Here is a 25,695-nt window from a genome sequence, read left to right as displayed (position 1 = left end):
TAAAATGAGCAACCGCATCTCAGGTATACTGACACATAACTGGCACATACTGACGCAGTCCTTTCCTAAGGTCATTGAATTTCAATCCCCCCCACTGATGTCATATAAGAGGCCCAGAAATCTTAAGGATAGCCTGACATCAGCTGATGTTAAAATCAAGAAAAAGGAGATTGGTAGAAGGGGCTGTTACCCTTGCTTGGGTTGCTGCAATTGCGGCAGCCTAATCAAGGGTGACTCCTTCTGCCACCCTCAAACGGGGAAGAAATATGATATTAAAGGGCACTATACATGCAATACAGATTTTGCTATTTATAGCTTACAATGCCCGTGTGGTCTTCTCTATATAGGAGAGACGACACAGCCCTGTAAAAACAGAATTAACCAACATCGGTACACGATACGTAAGCTATTAGCTAAAAAAGAAAAAGAAAGAAATCAGCAAAATCAAGGAAGTGATGATGAAGCAGAATTACCAGTGCCTGAACACTTTTGGAAATATAGGCATAATGTCTCTCAATTGAGATTTAGGATTATCGATAATGTCCCAACTTTAAGGAGAGGTGGAGATAGGGAGAAGCTGTTAAAACAAAAAGAGTTAAGATGGATCCACGAGTTGGAGACATTGGAGCCGAAGGGCCTTAATAGGGAATTTAAGGTGGGTTCCCTTTTCTGACTCCCGATCGGGTTGTGTGTAAATGTGTTTCAAATACCAGGCTAAGAAGCCGGTTTTTAATACATATGTATATATGAATATATCTAAACTCCTGTGTGTGCCCATATCTCCATTTTTATGATGATAGTTTATCTAAAGAAATTATTTTTTTCCTTTTGTCTTAGATTCTGTTTGGACATACATGCTGTGGGAGAACCGTCTTCTTATCTTCACGATGCCCTTGTGCATGAAGGACCCATGACTGATAGGCTAAAAGGGGAACCAGTCATATAGACCCTCTAATGACGATGTGGGGCTGTCAAGGTTTGCACCATATATGATATAATCTTTGAGTAAAATTTATAGTATATGGAGACTGCTACTAAAAGGGTCCACTTGTGTGATATTTCACATAGATTGAGAACTCCCTTCTAATAAATAATTGAGTGAAATGGTACTGGAGGTAAATCTAGAAGTAATAGGTTTTCGCCATAAAAAATATTTTAGGGAGAATGTGAGGGAGTGTGGGCGGCTACGCAAATGGGGGGTAGCCCCACAGTCCCCCGCTGAAACTCCCATATAGAATGAATGATAGTATGAGACTGGATGGGCTGGCGTACTGAGGGTTAATCACCCCATGAACGCTTACCCTATACACCAGTCACTGAACGAATGGTGGCAAACCTATATGTACAGCCTCTGAAATACCATGATAGTCACTCTGAAGATAGGGCAAAATAATAGAAATTAAATAAATGTATTAGTGGTCCAGATAGTGGCAGCCTCCATAAGATAAGCAAAGAATTAGAATGGCATAATTAATGTCCAGACTGAATGTCGATTGGAGTGTGGTGGATACCAGACAGCCCGCACCATGTAATTGGGGGTCTCATTAATAATCTTATATGACTGTGTTAAAAATATATAGTAACATGGATCTTTAGTATCTGATGGCATTTAGATTATAGTTTGAATGGAACGGAGTATGATCTTGTGATAGCGCGTCATCGGAGCGACGAGATCACATGACCAGGAAGTGGGGCATGATCTGATGGAAATGCGCAGAGAAGGGCGGAAGAATTTTCGCGCATGCGCAGATTATACACAGAGACGCGGAAGCCTCGTGTTGTAATGTGAGAACATCGATATGCACCAGTAGTGAGGAGGATGGGACGGCGTCTCCTGCAGCATGGTAAAGCAAGGGAGCAAAAGATGAAAGTATGGCATTAGGGATTATGGAGTGGGCAATATGTAATATGTAAATGTTTGTAAGAAGTAATGAGGGGGTTAATGGGTAGGGCTCAGCAGTAACCAATGCGGAGCTAGGGGACTGTATTTAATGTTCACTGTGTCATTCGTGTAATGGGAGCTTGACAAAGACCATCAGGTTGAAACGTTGCTACACAAGGTGTAATAAAGAAATTGATTGGAATCCCTCTGGAGTGCCGTGGCTTATTCAACATTGTCTATAAGAGTTAGGCAGTTTCGGGTCTTTTCCCGGTTTGGGGAGAACTACTATCAGTGCTTCTTGCATTGAATCAGGTAAGTTACCTACCTCAAGGGAATAATTAAACACTGCCAGCAATTCAGGAAGTAGTGTGTCCACAAGATTTTTATATATCTCAACAGGGAGACCATCCAGTCCCAGGGTCTTACCATGGATTTTACTGCCTCTTCTAATTCCTCTAATTTTAAGGGGGCATCCAGAAGCATACAATCCTCATGTGACAGCCGAGGGAGATCCGTCCCTTGCTGAAATTCCCCAATTTCTGAGTCAGAGCACGATGTCTTTGAGGTATACAAAGATGAGTAAAACCCTCCCAATATCTCCAAAATGCCACTGGTGTCCTGCCTAAGCATTCCGCTCGAGTCTACTAACCCCGTAATGCAGGAAGATCCCTGTTGTGCTTTAGATATCATAGAGAGCATATGTCCTGCTCTTTCCCCCTCTTCAAAAAACTTCTGCCTATAAAATAGGCGTTTCCTCTCTGCCACCTGAAGGAGGTAACACCTCAGTGCCTCCTGCGCAACCCGCAATTTGGTACTATTCTCCACGGACGGATGCCCTGTGAAGGCTTCTTCCGCTGCCTGCATTTCTGCATGCATCTGAACATCTTTTTCCTTAGATCTAGACTTAATCCTACTTACAGACTTGATTAAAATCCCTCTCAGAAAGGTTTTTATAGCCTCCCATACCGCATGGACTGAAGCCGATCCCGTATTAAACTCAAAATATTCCTTTATTGCAGATTTTACCTCTACTGTTTCTCCCATGAGGGTCAGCCAAAAGGCGTTAAGACACCAGATTCTATTTCCCAGTTTGGCTTCCCTGGACAGGTCCAATTCTACACTAAATGGGGAATGATCCAATAGCGTTCTAGGTAAATAGTCCGACAATCTCACCAATGGGTACATAAGCAAGTTTGCCAAACCCAGATCTATCCTAGAAAGAGACATATAGGTGGATGAGCAGCAAGAATATCTTTTTTCTCCTGGATGGGCCTCCCTCCACACATCCGTCAGTCCCGCTTCCCATAGCAGTCTACCAAAAGGGGTCTCGGTGTCATTCCTAACTCTTGTCGTCAACCGACATCTGTCTATTTCTTTGTTTACTACATTATTAAAGTCCCCCACAATCAATCCTGGAATATCAGGATATTCTGCCATAAACTCCAGCACCATTATAAGGCCCCATGCACACGGCCGTGTTTCACAGCCGTGTGCGGGCCGTGGAACCGCGGCCTGGATCCCTCCTGAGAGCAGGAGCGCACGGCGTCACTGGTTGCTATGACGCAGTGCGCTCCCTGCTGCCGCCGCAATGCAGTAATACACTGGTATGATCTATACCAGTGTATTACTGTACTGTGCCGGCAGCAGGGAGCGCACGGCGTCATAGCAACCAGTGACGCTGTGCGCTCCTGCTCTCAGGAGGGATCCAGGCCGCGGTTTCACGGCCCGCACACGGCCGTGAAACACGGCCGTGTGCATGGGGCCTAAATGGTACCAATGTGTATGGCGGAGGGATATACAATGCCACTAACACCAGTCTCACTCGGTTGATCACACAATAAATGCATATAAACCTGCCTTCCAGATCCACACATTTTCTCAGATATTCAAACCGAATATTCTTATTGACTAGTACACTAACTCCCCTGGAATATGCGGAGAAGACCGAGTGCGCAGAGTAACCCACACAGGGTTTTTGAAGCATATGTACTCTTTGTTTGGTCATATGTGCCTCCTGTAAACAGCAAATGGCTGTTCCACAAAGCGAGCTCTGGGAATATTGAGATCTATCCCATTAATCATGAGCTCTGGATGATCCAGGGATTTCTTTAGTTTAGTGTCTCTATCTTTATTATGTAAAACCTTTGCAAGAATCGGGCGAGGTGGTCTTCGGGAGGTAGGAGTCTGGAGGGGAGTCGATGAGCTCGCTCAATTGCATACAGAGAGGATAGGCCTTTATCCTGGAAGTTTTCGGCCAACCATTTTTCTATGAACTCAGTGGGATTTATTCCTTCTGCTTTTTCTGGCACCCCAACAAGCCTGATGTTGTTCCGGCGTGACCGGTTCTCTAGGTCATCCGTTTGGCAAACAACGTATCAATATCTTTTACGGCTGCTTTGGCCGCCTTACGAAGAGTTTTAGCGCCATCTTCCAGCCTCGAAACTCTGCGCTCCATCTCGGATGTGCGTTCTGCCACTTTATGTAGATCATGGTGTACTATAGAGAGGTCCTCTTTAAGGCTCCCAAACTGAATATTCAGGCTTTTAAGTGTAGAATTGCAGCTTGCTATTGCTGCCATTACATATTTCAGGGTAGGTTCTGCAGCATCCGCTCCCTGTTCTTTCCCCTTATGGTTGCTACTTTTGTGCTGGTCAGTAGCTGCCTGTGACCCTAGTTCTTGCTGCTCTTCGTCTGATTGTTCATTGTCTTCTGAAGCAGATTGGGCCCCTTCTGAGTCTCCCCACCATTTTTACATACTTTTACGGGATCTGTGAGAGAATCTCTTCAGTCGCACTATCTCTTGGCGCGCTGCAGCCGGCTTACTTCCGTCCTCCTCCTTACCAGCGCCATGTTGGCCCTGCACCTCCCGCTCCGGCTTCATCAGCGTTTTGCCTCTCTTCGGCATGTTTATGGCTGGATTGCGCACCTATCTCCTCTACACTGCTGGATGTAACAGTGAGGCAAGTGGCACAGGGCTATCGGCAGCCTGGCAGATAAAATGTCAGGATCGTGGCAGAAGCTCCTGGGGGGTGCGTCTCACTCCATGTGCCGTCAGGCTCCGCCCCTCCCATGCTTTGGTTTTTGACGCATTTTTTCTAACCAATAGGGGTTTACTTCAGTACAAAACTGCATTTTCAGCCCTTGTTTTTTTTTGTGCCAAAAACTGCACAGGCACACATACAGAGCATTTTATTTATTTTTTTGCTTTCAAATTCATTTTAATTGGAGACTCAGTGCGGATTCCACCTCAAGATAGGGCACACTGCTTCTTTTTCCATGTGGAAAAAAAGCAAGCATTGCTTCCTATTGAAATCAATGGGATGCTGTTTTGAGGCTCTCTGGAGCTGATTTTGAGAGAGAAATGCATCAAATCAGCACCAAAAAAACTGTGTGAACTGGCCCTAAACTTTATTGATATGCAGAAGCATAGCAGTATAAAATAAGAAAGTATCAAATCAAAGACACTTCACATTCACCAAGCATATACTCATAGCAAAATATACAATGTTACAAGGAATACATATATATGTTGCAGGAAGTAACGATTTGAAGCGGATGAAAAAACGCTTGATAAAAAAAAAATATGTAAATGCATCAACATGCCGTGTTTAAAACAATGCAAGAGATGTAAAAACACCTCCAATTAGAAAAAAGCCACTAGGCAAAAAAAAAAGTGTGTTTTTATTTTTTACATGCATTTTCCCTATAGTGAGAGAAATGGCTAGAAAAAGGCCAGACCTAGAACAGGCTGCATTTAAAAAATGCATAAATGCAATAGAAAATTCAATGTTTTGTAGTAAGTTTCATATGGCCCTATTGACTGCAGCGTTCTTTCTGACACTTTGAAAAATAAAGGTTTGAAGAAAAAAAAATGGCAAAAATACAAACAAACTTCTGGCTGTAAAGTTTTTAATGAAAAACAGTAAACAATCTGGAAAAAAAAAAAAAGCAGCATGCACCCTCAAAGGGTTTTCCCATCACAAAATGAGATGGCCTGTTGCTTTCTGATTTTTCTGACTGGTGGGTGTCAGATCGCCATAACCGACACCCATAGTTGTCAGTTGCCTACAATTTATTTTTATTTTTTCAAGGGAGCTGGACTTGTAAATTGTAGGACTTGTCTGATTACATTTACTATCAAATTCACGAAGTCGCTCGAGTGGAAACCCACTTTAAAACTTGAAACCGAACTCTGCGGGCTAGAACCTTGGAACTAAAGCCGAGTTTGGTTTCAAGTTTTAAAGTAATATTCCACTTTAAAAATCAACTAGTGCGACTTCGTGAATAACTAACTTAGGCTCATCGGAGCCCATACATTCTAATACTGTACAGAGACGAATCTCCATACAGTATTGTTCCGAAGTTTTGAATGAAGCTCTCTTTGCTCAACACTAATTATTAGGCCCCTTTCACACAAGCAAGTTTTCCGCTCGGGTGCAATGCGTGACGTGAATGCATAGCACCCGCACAGAATCCTGACCCATTCATTTAATAGGGTCTGTGTACATCAGTTCTGTGTTGCATGAAAAACGAAGCATGTTCTATATTCTGCGTTTTTCACACAGTCCTGGCCCCATCGAAGTTATAGGGGCTTCAGTGAAAAAAGCATTCCATCCGGAAGCAAGTGCCGATGCGATGCGATTTTCACTGATGGTTGCTAGGAGATGTGGTTTGTAAACCTTCAGTTTTTTATCACGCGCATGAAAAACGCATCAAAACGCATTGCAACAGCGCAAAAAAAACTGAGCAACTGAACGCAATTGCAGACAAAACTGATTGAACTTGCTTGCAAAATGGTGCGAGTTTCACTGAATGCATCCAGACTTAATCTGCAACGCCCGTGTGAAAGAGGCCTTACTGTGTGATTTTAAGTCGTCTACACAGCAGAGTGGTACTAGTAAAATTCCTATGGGCCTGCTGTGCATACTCCATTTAGGCAACCATAATAATAATAATCCTCCTTATTAACTCCATAACGACCAAGTACTGAACATGTACTCCGCTTAGTGCTGGGCTTTAATATGGAAGAACTGTGCATATATGGTGCCAGATTAAAGCTCAGCTCATGCAATGACAGCGAGATTGCAGGAACTTTAATTTGGCACCATACATGCAGAGTTCTCCATATTAAAGCCCAGCACTAAGCGCAGTACATGTTCAGTACCTGGTCGTTATGGAGTTAATAAGGAGGATTGAGTGCTATGTACTGAGCAAAGTAGAAGGCAGAAGCAGCAATAAATCACTTGTTTTACGTGGGATTTATTATTGTTTAGTATGCTCATTGCCTGATACTTTTTATTATTACATCATTTACTGATCTTGTTATATCTAGGCATTTGTCATATTTTGAGTTATTAATTTACACTCAAGGTCATTATTTGTGTTATTTATATCTCTAATATTATATTCCCTCAAACCACAAATGCCACTAAATGGGCAAAAAACTGAAACAAAAAAAAGGTGTGAACCCACCTTTAAGATATTGTACTGTATTTGCTACAATGCTATTACCAGTTACTTGAAGATATCGTCCCTGATACAAGAATGTATCTGTAAAAAGTGGTTTCTTGCAAATAAATTTGCATGCAAGCTTCTCAGGATGGAAAAATAGCTGCAGGTCTTACTAGTATTTTGCATTGTTTTCTGAGACACACAAGCTTGTTATTTTCATAGCAAAATCTTTTTCTCATAAAGCTGTTTTTATCAGTAGCAGCAATATTAGGCCTCATGCACACCACGGTGGGCCGGCCGTGCCCGTATTGCGGCCTGCAAACAGCAGGTCCACAATATATGAAAACCAGCCTTGTGCACACTGTTTAACGGATGTGGACCCGTTCACTTGAATGGGTCCGCAATCCGGAAGATACGGAGCGGAAGGACAATTTGCAGTCCCCAATGCACGACATGGGCGGCACATGTTCATGTGCATGAGCCCTAAAAGAAGGCATGTGTCAGCCTGGCACTGACTACAGCAGATGGGGGGAGAGTCAGCAGTGATGTAGCATGGTTTGCTAGGCAAGCCAAGTATTGTGCCTCTTAACCCTTTTTACACAGGCAGAGCTGATCAGCATCTGCTAAGACCCAGCAGCTCTGCCCCGAGACACCTCACGTGATCGTAGGCTCTTTGAGAGTAAGCGGAGAAGGAAGAAGTGGTAATAAACCGCTTCTGTCTTCTCTTCAGGGTCGGATGATTACCTCGGGACCCAGAGGAGAAAAAAATTGTAAGTGAAATAGTAAAGTAAGAACAGGTCTCTGTCTTTACTGAATTTCATTCCTATTATGCCTGCTTTACCTCAGGCCTGGACTTGTCTACTACAATACCAGTTGAAACGCCAATGAGCCCAGGTTCTAATGAGCCACTACCAGCATGATGAGGTGCAGTAGAAGAACCCTAAAGCTGGCATTACACATTAGCCGTTTATAGGTCTAACCTGACAATTTCGGCAGGGCTTTCCAACTCTCCCCTAGCAGATGTCGGGGGAAATAAGAATCAGGCTCATTGGATTTTAACTGCCTGATAAGCTGCCAGAGGGATATGGCAGCGACTTCCTCCTGAGAATACAAACATATCCAGCCAAGTCGAGCATGCATGTGTACAGCAGACTGAGAAGAACTGTTGGCCACCAATTATCTCGTGTATGGCTGAATTAAGGCCCCATGGGTGTGCTATCAGGGATAGTGATCTGGACAGAAGTTTGGGCCTGAAATGGTCCGTTTTATGCACTGTACATTTTTCACTTCTAGTCCATTTTTTTTAAATTGGAAATTGTTCTCTTGTGTAGTTTTAACACCTAAATGTTTTCTTTGTGATTCAGATTGATGTATTTGATAGTGTGCCAACCTTACAAAGAATATCTGTTATTCTACCGGTGCTCATATTATTGACTGTACGGAGATGGTTTGTGTAAAAAATGCAAAAAGATACCACTAGTGTTTTACATGGACATGAATCTGCATTTAGCCACAGCACGCAAGAAGAATAGGAAAAGATTAACATTTCCATCTTATGTCCTGCACATCACAAAACCTCAATGGACATATAAGTGATGCAGCTTCCCTACGTTCTCTGTGAAAGGTCAGCCTTCAGTCTGATGCTGTATAGAAGACGTTCTTGGTTTCCAGATCTATCATTTGAAGGGAGCTGTACACCGACCTACATGATGAATAGCAGCTGCTGTGCTTTCGTGGAACCCATCCTGGACTCTGCTCTTCCTTCCATGCTTCTCTTGGTGGTCATTTTTGGCGTAATTTGCAATTCTCTTGGGCTCTGGATGATTTGCTTAGAGGTAAAGTCTTGGAAACCAAACTCTGTATATCTGCTGAGCCTAACTTTGGCAGACTTTGTGGTTCTTTTATGTGTGCTGTTCCGTGCAGACTATTACATCCGTCAAGAAAACTGGATCTATGGAGATATCCCATGCAGACTATTGCTATACATCCTTGCTGCTGCCAGAGCTGCCGGCATGATTTTCTTATCACTCATTGCACTCACTCGCTATTGTCGGATCCTTTTCCCATTCTCCAAAGTGAATAATATTACGGTGAAGCAGGCGACCTGTATCTGCATTGCCCTGTGGGTGTCTATGTTCACACTGCATTCCTACATACTAACAAGTCCACGCTTTTTCTACTTGCACAACACAACACAGTGTGAAAGCTTTAATATATGCCCACAGTCCCCAATGTCCTGGCAGGATGCATTCTATATATCATTGTCTTCTCTGTCTCTGCTAACTATTTCATACTGCACAATCCGCATAGCTTTTCACTTAAAGGACAATGCCATTGATACAAATGGAAAGGTAGGCAGAGCCATGAGGTTCCTGATATTAATCACAGCCATATTCGTTGTGTGTTACCTGCCCAGTGCTTCTATCAGAGTTGCCATCTGGGTACTGAAGACCATGAAGTATGAAGACTGTGCACACTTCCGAGATGCAAACCTTGGATTCTATCTTACCATTTGCCTTACTTACCTCTACAGTGTGCTCAATCCTGCATTATATTATTTTTCAAGCCCATCTTCACATAAGTTATTACCATGCCTGTGTAAAGAAAATCTGTTCAGGGAAAGTGAGGCACAGTAGGATTATCTGTCTGCACAGAAAAAGGTATAGGGTACAAGTGTAGAGATGTTACCAGATTTGCTGAGACAAGCCGTTCTGGCTATCGATAGCATAGTGAAACTTACCATGAAAAAAAACATCTTCAATTTGCAGTGTAATGGGTGGAGTGGTCCTTTGCTTTTTATAACTGTCATTCTTCAAGAAGTCTTATAGCTGCTGTAACCAAAATACCCCTTTATGGTATGGCCACAAGGGGTGGAATTCCTGCTGCAGATTTGTCCCAGTTTTTTTGCTGTGGATTTCACTGTATGCATTGCAAAGGGTGAAATCTGCAGTGGATATCTGCAGCATAAATTAATTATGTGGATTTAATACCAGCACCACAGATCATATTTTTTGCAGGATGTGGGTGAGATTTCTTAAACTCACATCAGCTTTGCTGGTACTGTGAAACTCTGCCACACAGAAATCTGCAGTGTTTATGCCACATGTGAAAATACCTTTAAAAGGGGTGGTTCATCTCCGTAGGGTCCTTTCTGCCAGACCCCTCCGGGGGCCGAATATGTGGAAGGAAGCATACTTACTTGATCCCCGCTGTGGCTGCCGCGCTGCAGTCCCCGCCTGTCAACATGTTTGACATGGGTCAAAAGACTGCTGCAGCTAATGACTGGTCACAGTGGTGACATGTTCCCCATTCATTACATGACCATGCTGCAGTCAGTTATTGGCTGCAGCAGCCATGTGACCCAGTACCGAAGCAAGGCAGCTGCAGCAGGGGGACTGAAGGAGCCAGAATCCAGCAGCAGGGAACAGGTAAGTATGGTTCTCTCTGCAGGTCTGGTCATTTGGGGGGGGGGGGGGGGGTTAGCGTTAGCAGAGAGGTCCTTGAAGAAGAACAACCTCATTAAAGGTGTTTTCCCACAAACAATACTTTGTGGAATGTGTCTGACTGGTGGGGGTCCCATGTTCCGCTATTTAAATGGAGCAGCATTTGTGCATTTTCGCTGATGTTCCATTCAATTCAGTTGGACTGCTAGAGAGAGCGCGTGCTGGGCTATCACCGAAAGCAATATGCTTAAGAATCTGATATTAAAGGGAACCTGTCACAAGGATTTTGTGTATAGAGCTGAGGACATGGGTTGCTAGATGGCCGCTAGCACATCCGCAATATCCAGTCCCCATAGCTCTGTGTGCTTTTTTTGTGGGGGAAAAAAGCGATTTGATACAGGACTCATCTCAGGTTAATTTGCATATGTATGTGAGATGAGTCAGGGACAGGACTCATCTCAGGTCAATTTGCATATGTATCAAATCAGTTTTTTTACACAATAAAAGCACACAGAGCTATGGGGACTGGGTATTGCGGATGTGCTAGCGGCCATCTAGCAACCCATGTCCTCAGCTCTATACACAAAATCCCGGTGACAGGTTCCCTTTAAGAATACAGTAATTTTCTGATGATATGATCCATTTAATTAAAATAAATAATATCTACTTTAATTGGGTGTTCACCATAGCAAACTGCATGACAATGTAGTGTGGGACAGGAATACGGAACACACTATTTACAGATTAAGGACGAGTAGAGAACATGAGACACTCCTGTGATAAGGTTGTGATTTGCAAATTCCAAGATAAGAAGTAAAATTGGATATTCACTCTGCAGTTTGGATACTGATGCATCATCAAACAGTCCCATCCATTTGAGTAACAGAACTTTCATGGCATTGGGAAATAAAGCAGCAACCAACTCCTCAGCAGGAGGCAAATCTGAAATGCGGTCAATATGTTTCCTCTTAAAGGCCTCTACCTGCTGACTGATGCGATCGTTCTCACTATGGAATCGGTTGCCTAACCAACTGCTAACCTCAAACAACAACTGGTTCTCATACATATTGGAGGCCTCTTTCTTTGGATTGTCCTTGTCTTGTACGTGACTTACGGCTTCTAGAAGATCCATAATGCTATTAATTATCTTATCCAAGTAGTTATGTCCACTGAATACTTGTCCTACAACATCCAACAAAGCCACAGTGGTCTTCAGCAGCTGATTCTCCAGGTCAATCAGTGAACTGGAACATAAACCCACCAGATATTTGAGCTTCTGGATAATTAAATCATGGCCTGCTGTATCGTGTGAGAGACACCCACTAGATCCATCTTGACTGGTCATGCAGTAGTTGTGCTCTGAAAGACTGAGGGGAACTCTAGGAATCCCGCTGATTTGTTGGGAAGAAGAGACTGATAATTTTTCATACATCTGTGGTTCCTCAGCCTGGGGGATCACACGTTTGTTGCTTTCCAGGCAGATACTTAGATTGTAAAATTTGTCGAGAGGCTTATCTTTAAGGCGGGATTTCCACAGCTCCTAGTAACAAGAACATACAGTCAAATATTGGTTTCTGGATGTATAATAAAAGTATGCAAACTGTATTGATAAATAAGTAACTGACTTATGATCAGGGATGACGGGAATAAATGTGACCACCTACTTGCATGTAGAAACACATAAAGCCTCTTTGTGTCACTAGCAGATTCTAAATGTGATATGATAGATAACGTATGTCTTCTACCTTAAAAGGATTGTAAAGGCAGATTTGCACTGCCCGACTGTCGGACAGATTATCGGGAATAAATGTTCTTACAACTGCTTGTTCCCAATAGTCTGCCCATCCAAAGGTGCAGCAGATCACCTGAAGAACAAGTGAAATGCCTGTTCATCAGGTGAAACAATAGTTCATGTGGACACCTAAATTATAGTTTCTGGGCAGCAGATCGCACTGTATAAACATTGTAGCTGTATGAGGACAAGCGACACCAGTAGACACCCTAGTCCTTATACTGTGGAGGTGATGTAAATGCATCACTTCACCTACACTATTGAGCAGGCAGTTATCAGGAAGGATCTCTGCATGTATATTGTGACACAGTGAGGGGAATGGTCTGGGAAAACAGGTATTTTCCTCCCAGCGTGTGCTGCTGGGCTGATTTGCAGCCAAGTGGGGTCAAATACAGGACTGGATTTTAATTGCCGGTGCGGGTTTTTGGCAGCACCTGGCTGTCCTTAAAGAGGCAGCTGGGCTCAGCAGCAGGATCTCTGTGTTAGGATCTGAGGCTTGGTGCCAGGTTGGAGGGCTGAGACCCATGGGCCGAGGAAACAGGCCCCCCTAAAGCCTGCTGTGGACTGCTGGAGGTAGAACTGACATCAAGCTGACTTGTCTTACTTCACACAAATTGGAAACTTCACGTAACACCAAGATGTACTTTTCATTGTGTGTGAAGTAAACACCAAGACTGCAAAGTAACACACTGTTTTGTGCATTTGCCTCAGTGTGAATAAACACTGAAGTTTTGCGTTAAGAATTTGTCTTTTGCCTCTGTACTGCGTCCCAGGACGGAAAGCAAACCGCTGCTGTTTGCTCTCCGGTATGAGAACGGAACGGAATGCATTTTGGAGCGTTCCGTTCTGTTCAGTTACGTTTTGTCCCCATTGACAATGAATGGGGACAAAACGGAAGCATTTTGTTTCTGGTATTGAGATCCTATGACGGAACTCAATACCGGAATATATTAACGCTAGTGTGAAAGTAGCCTAATGCAGTCCTAAAGAAGCAATGTGTGATATATACTTGTGTACAAAGCGTTGGAGGCTGGTAACTAAACTTACCAACTGAAAAGGACATTTAGAAGGAACTTTGTAAGTTGCGATCTCTTTGCCAATAACGTTGCCGAAGTTAGGCCTCTTTCACACGGGCGTGAGTTTTTTTGCCCGGATAAGAGCCGGGTGCGTTGCGGGAAAAATGCGCGATTTTTTCTGCGCAAGTGCAAAACATTGTCATGCGTTGCACTCGCGTGAGAAAAATCGCGCATGTTTGGTACCCAAACCCGAACTTCTTCATAGAAGTTCGGGCTTGGGATTGATGTTCTGAAGATTGTATTATTTTCCCTTATAACATGGTTATAAGGGAAAATAATAGCATTCTGAATACAGAATGCATAGTAAACCAGCGCTAGAGGGGTTAAAAAAAAATTTAAAAATTATTTAACTCACCTTAGTCCACTTGCTCGCGAAGCCGGCATCTCCTTGTGTCTCCGCTGCTGATGAACAGGACCTGGGGTGAGCTGCTCCATTAAATACAGGTTAAGGACCTTCGATGATGTCACTCCGGTCATCACATGGTACGTCACATGATCTTTTACCATGGTGATTCACCATGGTAAAAGATCATGTGATGACCGGAGTGACGTCATCGAAGGTCCTTAAGCTCTATTTAATGGAGCAGCTCACCCCAGGTCCTGTTCATCAGCAGCGGAGACACAAGGAGATGCCGGGCTTCGCGAGCAAGTGGACTAAGGTGAGTTAAATTATTTTTTATTTTTTTTTAACCCCTCTAGCGCTGGTTTACTATGCATTCTGTATGTTATAAGGGAAAATAATAATGATCGGGTCTCCATCCCGATGGTCTCCTAGCAACCATGCTGTGCAAATCGCACGGCATCCGTACTTGCTTGCGGATGCCATCCGATTTTCACACACCCCATTCACTTCTATGGGGCCTGCGTCACGTCAAAATCGGAAAATATAGAGCATGCTGCGATTTCAACTGAACGCACAAGTGATGCGTTAAAAACATCGCTCATGTGCACAGCCCCATAGAAATGAATGGGTTAGGATTTAGTGCGGGTGCCATACGTTCGCCGCACGGATCGCACCCGCACGGAAAACTCGCCCGTGTGAAAGGGGCCTTAATCTCTGAGATTTGGATTGGCAGAGAGAAGCTGATAGACAGACTTAGCAGACTGACAAACTACATCATAAAACACTAAGGCAGCAAGTGTTCACTTTGTCAATTAATTCTCCTCTTCGTATCGTGGGTTTTTCATGTCAAAATAATAAATCAAATGAAAACACCATGTAGAAGCTGAAAATGGTAGATTGAGATTTCAATTTCATCTATTGCAGGCATTTTCCCTGCCAAAAGTCAAATGAAAAAGAAAGCCCATTTGAATTTTTATTTTAAAGTTGTACTAACATTCAGATTCATTTAAATAAGCAGTAGAGGGCATGGTGCAGCATGCAAACTGCTGTTATTTAATTTCTGACTAAACAGACAGTGACTCTGTATGTCCACTAGAGGGCGCTGAGCTTCTTCACATTTCCTGTGAACTCTGCATTGTGGATGCAGACCCATTGACTTGAAAAGGGTCTGCGATCCACAAGATACGGTAAAAGATAGGACATGTCAATGGGTCCACACCACAATACAGGGTTCACACAGCTGTTGCCAGTGTTTAGCGAACCGCTATTTGCGGTCAGCAACACTGGCACAGCAACCATATGGTTGTTTGAATGGGCCCTTAGAAGTAAAAAAAAAATAAACAGGTACCTGAAGACTTTCAATGACCGCCATCTGCTCTTCCCTGCTGTACAAATCAAAAGCCACTTTAAAAAGCCCCTGAATACTGTAGAACCAGAGACTGTTCATTCCACCAGGCAACCTCAGCTTTTCAAATTTGAACTCTGAAAAGAAAGAAAAGAACACACACACACATTTTATATATATATATATATATATATATATATATATATATAATATTATATACACACACACACATTTTATATATATATATATATATATATATATATATATAATATTATATACACACACACACACACACACCTTCTCACTATTGGTAAACAGACGCGTGACATAACATCACTATTTTCTGTATCTGAATAGTGTTGCCTTCTTTGCATTATTACTTTTATGGCCCATTCACACAACTGTATTTTTGGTCCGCATTTGATCCACATCTTTTGCGGATCAGATGCAGACTCATTTATTTCAATGGGGCCGAAAAAACCATGGACAGCACACCGTATGCTGTCTGCATCTGTATGTCTTTTCCTCAGCCCTGTAAAAAAGATAGAACATGTCCTATTCTTGTCTGTTCTATGGACAAGGATATGCATTATTACAATTGACCTGGATGCAACACGGATGTCATCCGTATTATTTGTGGATGTGTGTTTTGCAAAATACATACGGTCGTGTGAGTGCACCCTTAATCCTCGTGCAAAGCTGAGGCATAGAAGCAACTATTAACTATCTCTGTGCTGAGGACTGTCAAGTCAAAGAGAATCAGCACCAGCTTTATGAGGGCAGCATAAACTACTGTTCAATACACAGAGCGCTCCAATAAGTCCTTATTTTCATGAGGTCCTGCCCCCCAGCCCAAATGATTGCTGTAGGAAGAAAGTTGTCGGTAAGTGGTGGGGCTGGGTTAGAGTCAGGACTCGCCAGCACGGTCTGTGTACTGAACAGCTTCAATACAGATTTTAGAAAATGGCTGGGGTCATTCAGGTACTCACGTTCCATGGACGAGATGGGAATAACCTGAGAAAGCATCAGGCGGGGAAGTCAGATATCTCTCATTGGAGTTATTCAGTAGCTCTGGCACCCCAGCCTCCACTTATACAGGTTATTTCCATCTTGGCCATGAAAGGCGGAAACCGGAATATCCCTTTAAGTAGAAACAAGAACAGGGGATTGTCTATCAACACGTGTCTGTTAAAAGGAATGTCATCTTTATAGAAAGAGCATCTATTGGTTACTGTTTCTTGCATCACATAATTTAACCCTCAGCATGTAGCCAATACACTCCCCAAATGGTGCCCCAAACACGTGCTCAAGGAGATGATTAAAAGCACACAGCAATCCACGAGCACCGTCCGTGGTGCAGCCGCATGGGGATCGCAGACCCATTCACTTTAATGGGTCTGCGATCCGTCCGTTCCCCAAAAAGATAGAGCAAGTTCTATCTTTTTGCGGTGCGGAGGCACGGAATGGAAGCCCAGAAAGCACTCCGTAGCACTTCCCTAGTGTTCCATTCCGTGCTTCCGTTCCGCATCTCCGGCTTTTCAGGCCCATTGAAGTGAAGGATCCAAAACAGGGCCGGACTGGGACATAAAAGCAACCCTGGCACACAAACCTCATCAGCCCACAAACATAAAACCTGTCGTGCAACCAAAGATCAGCAGGTTGCCCTGTGACTCCATCACGCATGTGAGTGAATCGAGTTGCGTTTTGACCCCCACAATGACATTTTCTGAGAACCATCCTTTTTTTTAATTTTCTGTGTGAAGGCTTATTTTCTGGGGGATGAGTTGCCATTATCATTGGTTGTATTTTGGGGTACATACAACTTTTTCATTACTTAGTTTTTTGGGAAGTAGGATAAACGAAAGGCAGCAATTCTGTCACTGCTTTTTGGGTTTTGTTGCTGCCTACACCGTGCGGGAAAAATGACACGTTATCGTGATTGCAAAGGCATGTGTGTGGAGAAGGGGGCTAACTGCAGGACGAGAATGCTTGTCCTAATGCGCGAAGGACCCGTTGTTATAGAGTTACAGAGATACCGTGCGGACCGGCGCCTAGAGTTGGAGGCCATGCCCCCTCCCACTCCACAGCCGACAGGGATTGAAAAAATTAAGTTAAAAATCAACTTCTGTCAGCTGCAGGGGTGACTGCGGAGGGACGGTGACTTTCTCCCTGCAGCTCACACTGAGACAGCACAGTGCTGCTGTCTTAGAGTGAACTGCTCAAAAGGACACGCCCCCAATCTGGTTAGGACATGCCCCCTCCCCAGCCGACAGGGATTGAAAAATATGAAGTTAAAAATCAACTTCTAGGTCCCGCTAAGCCACGCCCCTGATCTGGTTAGGTCACGCCTCCTCAGCCGACAGGGATTGAAACAGTTGCACAGGTGGGAGGGACGGTGACTTTCTCCCTGCAGCTCACACTCAGACAGCACAGTGCTGCTATCTGAGAGTGAGCTGTTCAAAAGGACATCCCTGTGTCCGTCCAGGCCCTACGCCAGACGGAGGACAGGGAGTCTGAAAGCCGGACTGTCCGGCCTAAAACTGGACCTCTGGCAAACCTAGGGGAAGGCTGCCGTGGAGGTCACAGTTAAGGGGATGGTCTGCTATGGAGGTCAGTGTTAAGGGGCAGATTGCTGTAAAGGCCACTGTTAGAGGGGCGGGCCCCTGTGGAGGTCACTGTCAAGGGGGTGGTGTGCTGTGAAAGTCACTGTTAAAGGGGAAGGCTGCTGTAAAGGTCAAAGTTATGGGGGTGGGCTGCTGTGGAGGTCCCATTTTAAGGGACAGGGCACTGTGTGGCGGGGTCAGTGTTAAGGAGTGGGGGCTGTGGAGATCACTGTTAAGAGGGTGGGGTGCTGTAGATGTCATTGTTATGGGGGATACTGTCGATATCTTTTAACGACACACAGAAACATTAAATGAAATATACCTGAGCGAAGCCGGGTCCTTCTGCTAGTTTGAAATAAATATTTACTGGTATGATGTGATCTGATGCTGTCTGTGAAAACAGGAAAGCCAGAGGCGCAGAATGCTAGAATTATCTGATGCAGCGGTCCCCAACCGCCGGGCCCTGGAGGATGGTTTGCCGGGCCGCGGCGATCAGGGCCGTCTTTAACGCTGTACTAATGAAGCGCTTCCATTATGGAAGCGCTTCATTAGTACAGAAGGACCAGGAAGTGGTGAAGGATCTGTGATGGCTGACCTGGGGGACATTGGGCAGACATGAGGGGCTAATGGGGGACATTGGGCAGACATGAGGGGCTAATGGCTGACATGAGGGGCTAATGGGGGGCTTATGGCTGACATGAGGGGCTAATGGGGGCTTATGGCTGACATGAGGAGCTAATGGGGGCTTATGGCTGACATGAGGAGCTTAATGGCTGACATGAGGGGCTAATGGGGGCTTATGGCTGACATGAGGGGCTAATGGGGGCTTATGGCTGACATGAGGGGCTAATGGGGGGCTTATGGCTGACATGAGGGGCTAATGGGGGCTTATGGCTGACATGAGGGGCTAATGGGGGCTTATGGCTGACATGAGGGGCTAATGGGGGCTTATGGCTGACATGAGGGGCTAATAGATGGCTAAAGGTTTGGGGGTCTGATCTGAGGTCTGATTAACATTGGGGGTCTGATTGCTGGTCTGACCTGAGGTGTAATGAAAAAAATGTTTTTCTTATTGTTCTCCTCTAAAACTAGGTGCATCTTATAGGGCGAAAAATACGGTACAGTGCAGCAGAGACCAGTGCAGCAGAGACCATAGTCAGTTTATATAGTAGTTATATAGTGTTATATATTTTAATATGCACCTTGTGTTTTGTTATGCGAGTGAATCGGTCAGCCCCGCCCACCCCTAAGCCCCGCCCCCTTCCCCCCACCACCCGGTCCCCGGGAAAATTGTCTTGCATGAAACCGGTCCTTGGTGCAAAAAAGGTTGGGGACCACTGATCTGATGGGTAAAACAAAGGGGCACATTTATTAAGACGGGCGTTTTAAACACCAGTCTTAATAAAGGACCTGTGCTGGTGGTGGATCCGCCGAAGTTTTGAAGACGCGCAGGCCTCTCCATTTAGAATTGGCACATCCAGTTCTTTTCGATGACATTCTCATTTTTGGAGATGCACCTGTATAGATCAGGTTCATCTTGTGTACCTGAAACAGGATAGTCATACCGGCCATAAACTATACAACTGCATAGTAAAAAGTATAAACTGAGAGTTACCACTGCTGAAGTTAAGCCTTGCTGCCAGACCTTTCCTTGCAAACTTGGCGTGAATTTTTGGATGATTTTCAGTTCGAATTCCGGTCTGTGAAACAACATCACTACCCAAGAAAACAGGGATCATGTTATCCTGTAAAACGGAAAAAACACAGCTAGAATTGTCATGGAAAAAGAGTTATTTTTACCTTACCTTTTTCCTTTCTTTCAGGGGCTCTGGTATTTTTTATGGCAGTGAAGTTCGTTCCTTGAGTGCTGTCTGCAGCACTATCATAGTGTTTGTACTACTAGATCCACTATGGATACCTGAGGGTATGTTCACACAGGGCTTATACGCTGCAGATTTTTAGATGCAGAATTGTGGACAGAAAAAAAATAAAAAAAAATCACTGCATATAGAGTAGCTGCAAAATGGACATGATTTTACCAAACCTCATCCACATGCAGTGGAAAGATCCACCATGCACAGGGTGAAATCCGTGGCAAAACTGCTACAAATCCACATGTAACCAATGCAGATTTTTCTGTTGCAATGTACGTCCTGTGTGGACCAACCATGATAGATCCCATTATAAGTCAATGTGATGAATATGGAATTGACGAAAACAGGTCCTTTATAGCTGTCTGCTCTATTATACACGAAAGTAAAGACAAGAGTGTGAACAGGAGCTTAGAACACAATAAGGGCTCATGCACACGTCCGTATGCCCTCAGAGACATACGGTCCGTGAGCGGGCCATATGTCCCGGGGCGGTATACATCGTGCGCACGGGAGCGCACAGCATCATAGGTTACTATACTGTGCGCATCGGGCTGCCTGCGGGACTATTGTCCTGCACTCATACGATCATATGAGTGCATGACAATAGTCCCACGGGCGGCCAGATGCGCACAGTATCATAGTAACCTATGATGCTGTGCGCTCCCGGGCGCACAATGTATGCCGCCCGGGACATATGGCCCACTCACGGACCGTATGTCTCGGAGGGGATACGGTCGTGTGCATGAGCCCTAACCCTGGGTTCACACCTGAGCGTTCCTCAAACGCGCGTTTTTTTGTAATAGTAAACGCGCGTTTGACGCGCGTTTGTGTCATTGACTGCAGTGTCCTATGGCCACAAACGCGCGTCAAAACGCCCCAAAGAAGCTCAAGTACTTGTTTGAGCGTCGGGCGTTTTACAGCGCGTTCGTACGCGCTGTAAAACGCCCAGGTGTGAACCCAGGGTAAGAGTAACATGAGTAGAAGTACAATGTGTCCCATGTTACATTTTAGGGTATGGGGGGGGGGGGGGGGGTTTGGAGTGTCCCTGCACAGTCTTACGCTTTCTAATAAATGCTGTCAGTGTCAGACTGTGCACAACACAACCCAGCTGGACATTTATTGCAATTCATTCATAGCCTTCTAGTAGGAACAATAGGGGAATGGCACAACATAGAGTTTTAGGAAAAGATGCTCCAGAATTGATATTACATAGGAAATGCAAGTATTTACCAAGGTTACGGTACACAGTGATGTTGGGCATGACGTCGCGCACCCCGTCTTGCAGTGTAGCAGCAGTGCCATAAAATAAATGAGGACCCAACGCGTCTCATGTGTTTGCTGCTGCGTTCAAATTGAAAAAACAACAACTTTTTTTTGCAATTTGAGTGTCACAGAAAACGTGCAAGCCGTGCAGCAACCAAAATTACCGCATAGCTGAACCCTAAAAAAAGACTTGTCAGGAGAGGTTACATGTCCTTGTTTAACTTCTCACAGCTGAGGGTTTGTTTCAGTTGTATCCAGTCTAACGCTAGTTTCAAACTAGCTGCGGAGATCCGGCAGGCTAGTGTGGGCATTCCGGTATTGCCGGAGGTTTGTAAGGCTCCAACCGGCCCCATTAACTACAATGGGGACCGGCAGAGATCCGTGCGCATTCTGGAAAATATCCTAAGAATCGGCCAGAAGAAAATCCGCTGAGGCCAGAAGATTTCAGCTGCTAGTGTGAAACTAGCCTAAGCTTTCCTGTAAGTGCATAACTTTTCATTACTCAGTGATGAGACTTAACAAGCCATTCCAGCATAGCTCATTAAGAAATGGCACAAGGCATAAAGAGAATAAAGTATGTGAATACGATCCAACTTCAGCTGTAAGGCCTCTTTCACACGAGCGAGATTTCCGCGAGGGTGCAATGTGTGAAGTGAACATATAGCACCCGCACTGAATCCTGACCCATTCATTGTAATGGGTTTGTGCACATGAGTGGGTTTTTTTACGCATCAGTTCTGTGTTGCGTGAAAAACGCAGCATGTTCTATATTCAGCGTTTTTCACGCAGCCCTGGCCCCATAGAAGCGAAAGGGGCTTCAGTGAAAAACCGGAAGCAAGTGCGGATGCAATGCATTTTTCACTGATGGTTGCTAGGAGATGTTGTTTGTACACCTTCCGTTTTTTATCACGCGCGTGAAAAACGCATCAAATCGCATTGCAACCGTGCAGAAAAAACTGAACAACTGAACGCAATCGCAGTCAAAACTGACTGAACTTGCTTGCAAAATGGTGCGAGTTTCACTGAAGGCAGCCTGAACGCATCTGGACCTAATCCGTCACGCCCGTGTGAAAGAGACCTAAGGGCATGAAATCCTCTGCATGAAAGAATGCCAAACCCCGCTCTGGAGAGCATAGACACCGGAGCATTAACATGATTGATAATGCTCCATGCCTCTCTGATCTTTTTACTACAAAATGATCTTAATTAATGATCTTGTAGAAGGCTTGAATAGTAAAATATCAATTTTTGCAGATGACACTAAACTGTGTAAAGTAATTAATATGGAAGAGGACAGTATAGTATACTGCTACAGAGGGATCTGGATAGACTAGAGGCTTGGGTAGATAAGGTTTAACATTGACAAATGTAAAGTTATGCACATGGGAAGGAATAATGCAAGTCACCCGTACATACTAAATGGTAAAACACTGGGTAACACTGACATGGAAAAGGATCTAGGAATTTTAATAAACAGCAAACTAAGCTGCAAAAACCAGTGTCAGGCAGCTGCTGCCAAGGCCAATAAGATAATGGGTTGCATCAAAAAGGGTATAGATGCCCGTGATGAGAACATAGTTCTGCCACTTTACAAATCACTAGTCAGACCACACATGGAGTACTACTGTGTACAGTTCAGGGCTCCTGTGAACAAGGCAGACATAGCAGAGCTGGGAAGGGCCCAGAGGAGGGTGACTAAAGTAATAACTGGAATGGGTGGACTACAGTACCCAGAAAGATTATCAACATTAGGGTTATTCATTTTAGAAAAAAGATGACTGAGGGGAGATCTAATAACCATGTATAAATATATCAGGGGGCAGTACAGAGATCTCTCCCATCATCTATTCATTCCCAGGACTGTGACGAGGGGACATCCTCTGCGTCTGGAGGAAAGAAGGTTTGTACACAAACATAGAAGAGGATTCTTTACGGTAAGAGCAGTGAGACTATGGAACTCTCTGCCTGAGGAGGTGGTGATGGTGAGTTCACTAACCCTGGGTTTACACCTGAGCGTTTTACAGCGCGTTCCTACGCGCTGTAAAACGCTCAACAAGGAGAAACCAATGCTTCCCTATGGGAATGGTTCTCACCTGGGCGTTTTACAGCGCGTACGATCGCGCTGTAAAACGTCCGACGCTCAAAAAAGTTATTGAGCTTCTTTGGGGCGTTTTGTCGCGCGTTCCCGTACATAGACTTTCGGGAACGCGCGACAATGTCTCTGTATGCGCGATTGTAAACGCCGGTACAATCGCGCATACAGAGCGCTCAGGTGTGAACCCAGCGTAAAGGAATTCAAGAGGGGCCTGGATGTATTTCTGGAGTGTAATAATATTACAGGCTATAGCTACTAGAGAGAGATCGTTGACCCAGGGAGTTATTCTAATTGCCTGATTGGAGTCGGGAAGTAATTTTTTATTCCCCCCTAAAGTGGGGAAAATTGGCTTTTACCTCACAGTTTTTTTTTTTTTGCCTTCCTCTGGATCAACTTGCAGGATGACAGGCCGGACTGGATGGACAAATGTCTTTTTTTAGCCTTATGTACTATGTTACTAAAATCACAGTGACAACTTTATCTCACTGGGAAAGTTTTGTATCAAGGACAGCACCAACGTCCCACCTTCTGGAAGCGTTACAGTCACCAGCGGTCTGACTCCTTCCCACTGGAAGTAATAGGAATAAAACAAGATTATGACCAGTGTCTTCCTTGTGCAAGTTTTTATTCCTGATCAACACAGCAAACAGGCAACGTTTCGGCTTAACACAAGCCTTTCTCACAGTGTGATCTTTACTATGGCTTGAGAGAGGCTTGTGTTAAACCGAAACGGGAATAAAAAACTTTATCTCACTGTGATTTTGTAGTAAAGAGATCATAGAGAGGCACGGAGTATTATCAATCATGTTAATGCTCCGTGTCTCTGCTGTCCAGAGCGCGGCTTGGCTGTCTTTCACACAGCAGATTACCCGCACAGGATCCGCTCGCGTGAAAGAGCCCTAAAAGTTTATGAAACAATCCCTTTAAAATGTGAAATTATCACTGCTCTCTAATTCTGACTGTAGAAGTCACAAGTTTGCATTGCACCAAATAAACGATTCTGACGTTGTGTTCATTAATGTCAGTCATATACATAAGGGACATTAAAGGGTTATTCCCATCTCAGACACTGGTGGCATATCGCTAGGATGTCAGATAAGTCCGCGTTAAACCTTTGTCACCTGAACGGGCCCCTAAGTGCAGGGCCGGTGCTACCATAGAGTCAAGGGGGGCAATTGCCCCCGGGCCCCCGACTCCTTAGGGGCCCCCAGCACCGGCCACAACTACTACTATATATATATATAATTCTATTGTGTGCCATGTGGGGGGGGGGCCCTTATTGTTTTCCGCCCTAGGGCCCCATTTCACCTAGAACCGGCCCTGCCTAAGTGAACAGAGAGCTGCGGTGCATACACATTAATTGGTGCAGATGTTTCTCTCCCTATTAAAGTGAATGGAGAAAATCAGATCAGGAAAATTAAAATAAATTGACATGCTGCGGATTTTAAAATCTGCACCACAGGTCAAAATTCACATGGAAAAAATCTGCATCGTGGCAATGCAAATTGTAAAACTCTCAAAGAATACGATGTGCATGAACTGCGGTGCGGAATTTCTGCACGGATCGCGTGCATTTAGCCTGATACTCACAGCCATCAGCAGAGATAGCGGACAATAATCTAAATGGCAGTGCAGTGCTAAATATGAGAGAAGGGAATTCGACTCTAAGCCATTCTGAATGGCTTCAGGACACAGAATACATGGCTGGTAATGGGGGGCTACTCGGGGCCCTAATACTGCAATATTACAGTCTGGCCCCAACCCTGAGCTCCACTCCACAGCAGCACAGAGTGTTCCTGTATACAGACCTCTGCCTTCTGTCCATGATGGAGCTGGAACGAGCAGGGAGGACATATATACAGGTACCTAAGCCGTCTCTTGCCGGTCTTCCATTCTGAAAACTGCATTTTTCTGCTTTCCTGCGACATCTGTCTGGTGACCCCCAAGCAATCAGCTGTCACCGCAGGAAGTTTAGACACAACCCTGCCAGCATGAGATTCCGAATCTTTATTTATAACGAGTGTCTAATAACAGCGCTGTCACTAGAGACACAGACTAATAAAGTTATCCGAAGTTCCAAGCCCTACGCTCGCTCCGCCAATTAAGTGACACGTATGACGCGGGACGTCCGCCCAGTGACGCAGAGGCGGCCATTTTAGCTACTGGCAATAGTCTAAACAGTGAGATCAGGAATGATATCTTTACCCCGCTAGCGGTGCGGTCGTGTTCTTTATGAGACGTTTAGTCCTGGGTTTATGCAAATGTAATCATCATGATTTTATATATATATATATATATGTATAAAATTGCACACAAAATTTGGCCTGGCATTTTTGCTCAAAAAACGAGAGCTGTTTGTTTGTTTGTTTGTTTTTTCCCCATTCGTCAGTCATATGGTTTTATGGCATTGATTTATTAATGGTTTTTTTTCTAAACAACTGCATGAACAGGTTGTTTTTTTAATGGTGTTTTTTTTCTATAGAGAAGGAGATGTAAAAATGGCAGAACGTCACCACATAGGGTACTTG

At 44.4% G+C, this 25,695-nt stretch overlaps 2 protein-coding genes across 4 annotated transcripts; one reads left to right on the top strand and one right to left on the bottom strand.

The window, feature by feature from the left end:
- The first annotated feature begins 9,042 nt into the window (after positions 1 to 9,042).
- On the top strand, positions 9,043 to 9,969 carry LOC122928814 (hydroxycarboxylic acid receptor 2-like). Its single transcript, XM_044282065.1, has one exon. The coding sequence runs from the start codon at positions 9,043 to 9,045 to the stop codon at positions 9,967 to 9,969; it is 927 nt and encodes a 308-aa protein (XP_044138000.1).
- A 1,487-nt stretch (positions 9,970 to 11,456) lies between these two features.
- On the bottom strand, positions 11,457 to 25,159 carry LOC122934712. Of its 3 annotated transcripts, none has more exons than XM_044290375.1 (4): positions 24,976 to 25,159; positions 19,551 to 19,680; positions 15,336 to 15,469; positions 11,457 to 12,316 (listed from the first exon to the last, which is right to left on the bottom strand). In XM_044290375.1, exons 1-4 carry the CDS (start codon positions 25,093 to 25,095, stop codon positions 11,510 to 11,512), a joined length of 1,191 nt encoding a protein of 396 aa, XP_044146310.1. In that variant the 5' UTR covers positions 25,096 to 25,159; the 3' UTR covers positions 11,457 to 11,509. The 3 variants fall into 3 exon arrangements, with proteins under 3 accessions (XP_044146310.1, XP_044146318.1, XP_044146324.1); XM_044290383.1 differs by having other exon boundaries at positions 25,034 to 25,153; XM_044290389.1 differs by having other exon boundaries at positions 19,551 to 19,651; positions 24,976 to 25,136.
- Positions 25,160 to 25,695: the final 536 nt, after the last annotated feature.

This window comes from Bufo gargarizans, chromosome 1, assembly GCF_014858855.1.
Source record: "Bufo gargarizans isolate SCDJY-AF-19 chromosome 1, ASM1485885v1, whole genome shotgun sequence".
Taxonomy (NCBI): Eukaryota; Metazoa; Chordata; class Amphibia; order Anura; family Bufonidae; genus Bufo; species Bufo gargarizans.
The sequence above is the reverse complement of the archived record's forward strand: the minus strand, read 5'-3'. Positions and strand labels throughout refer to the sequence as shown.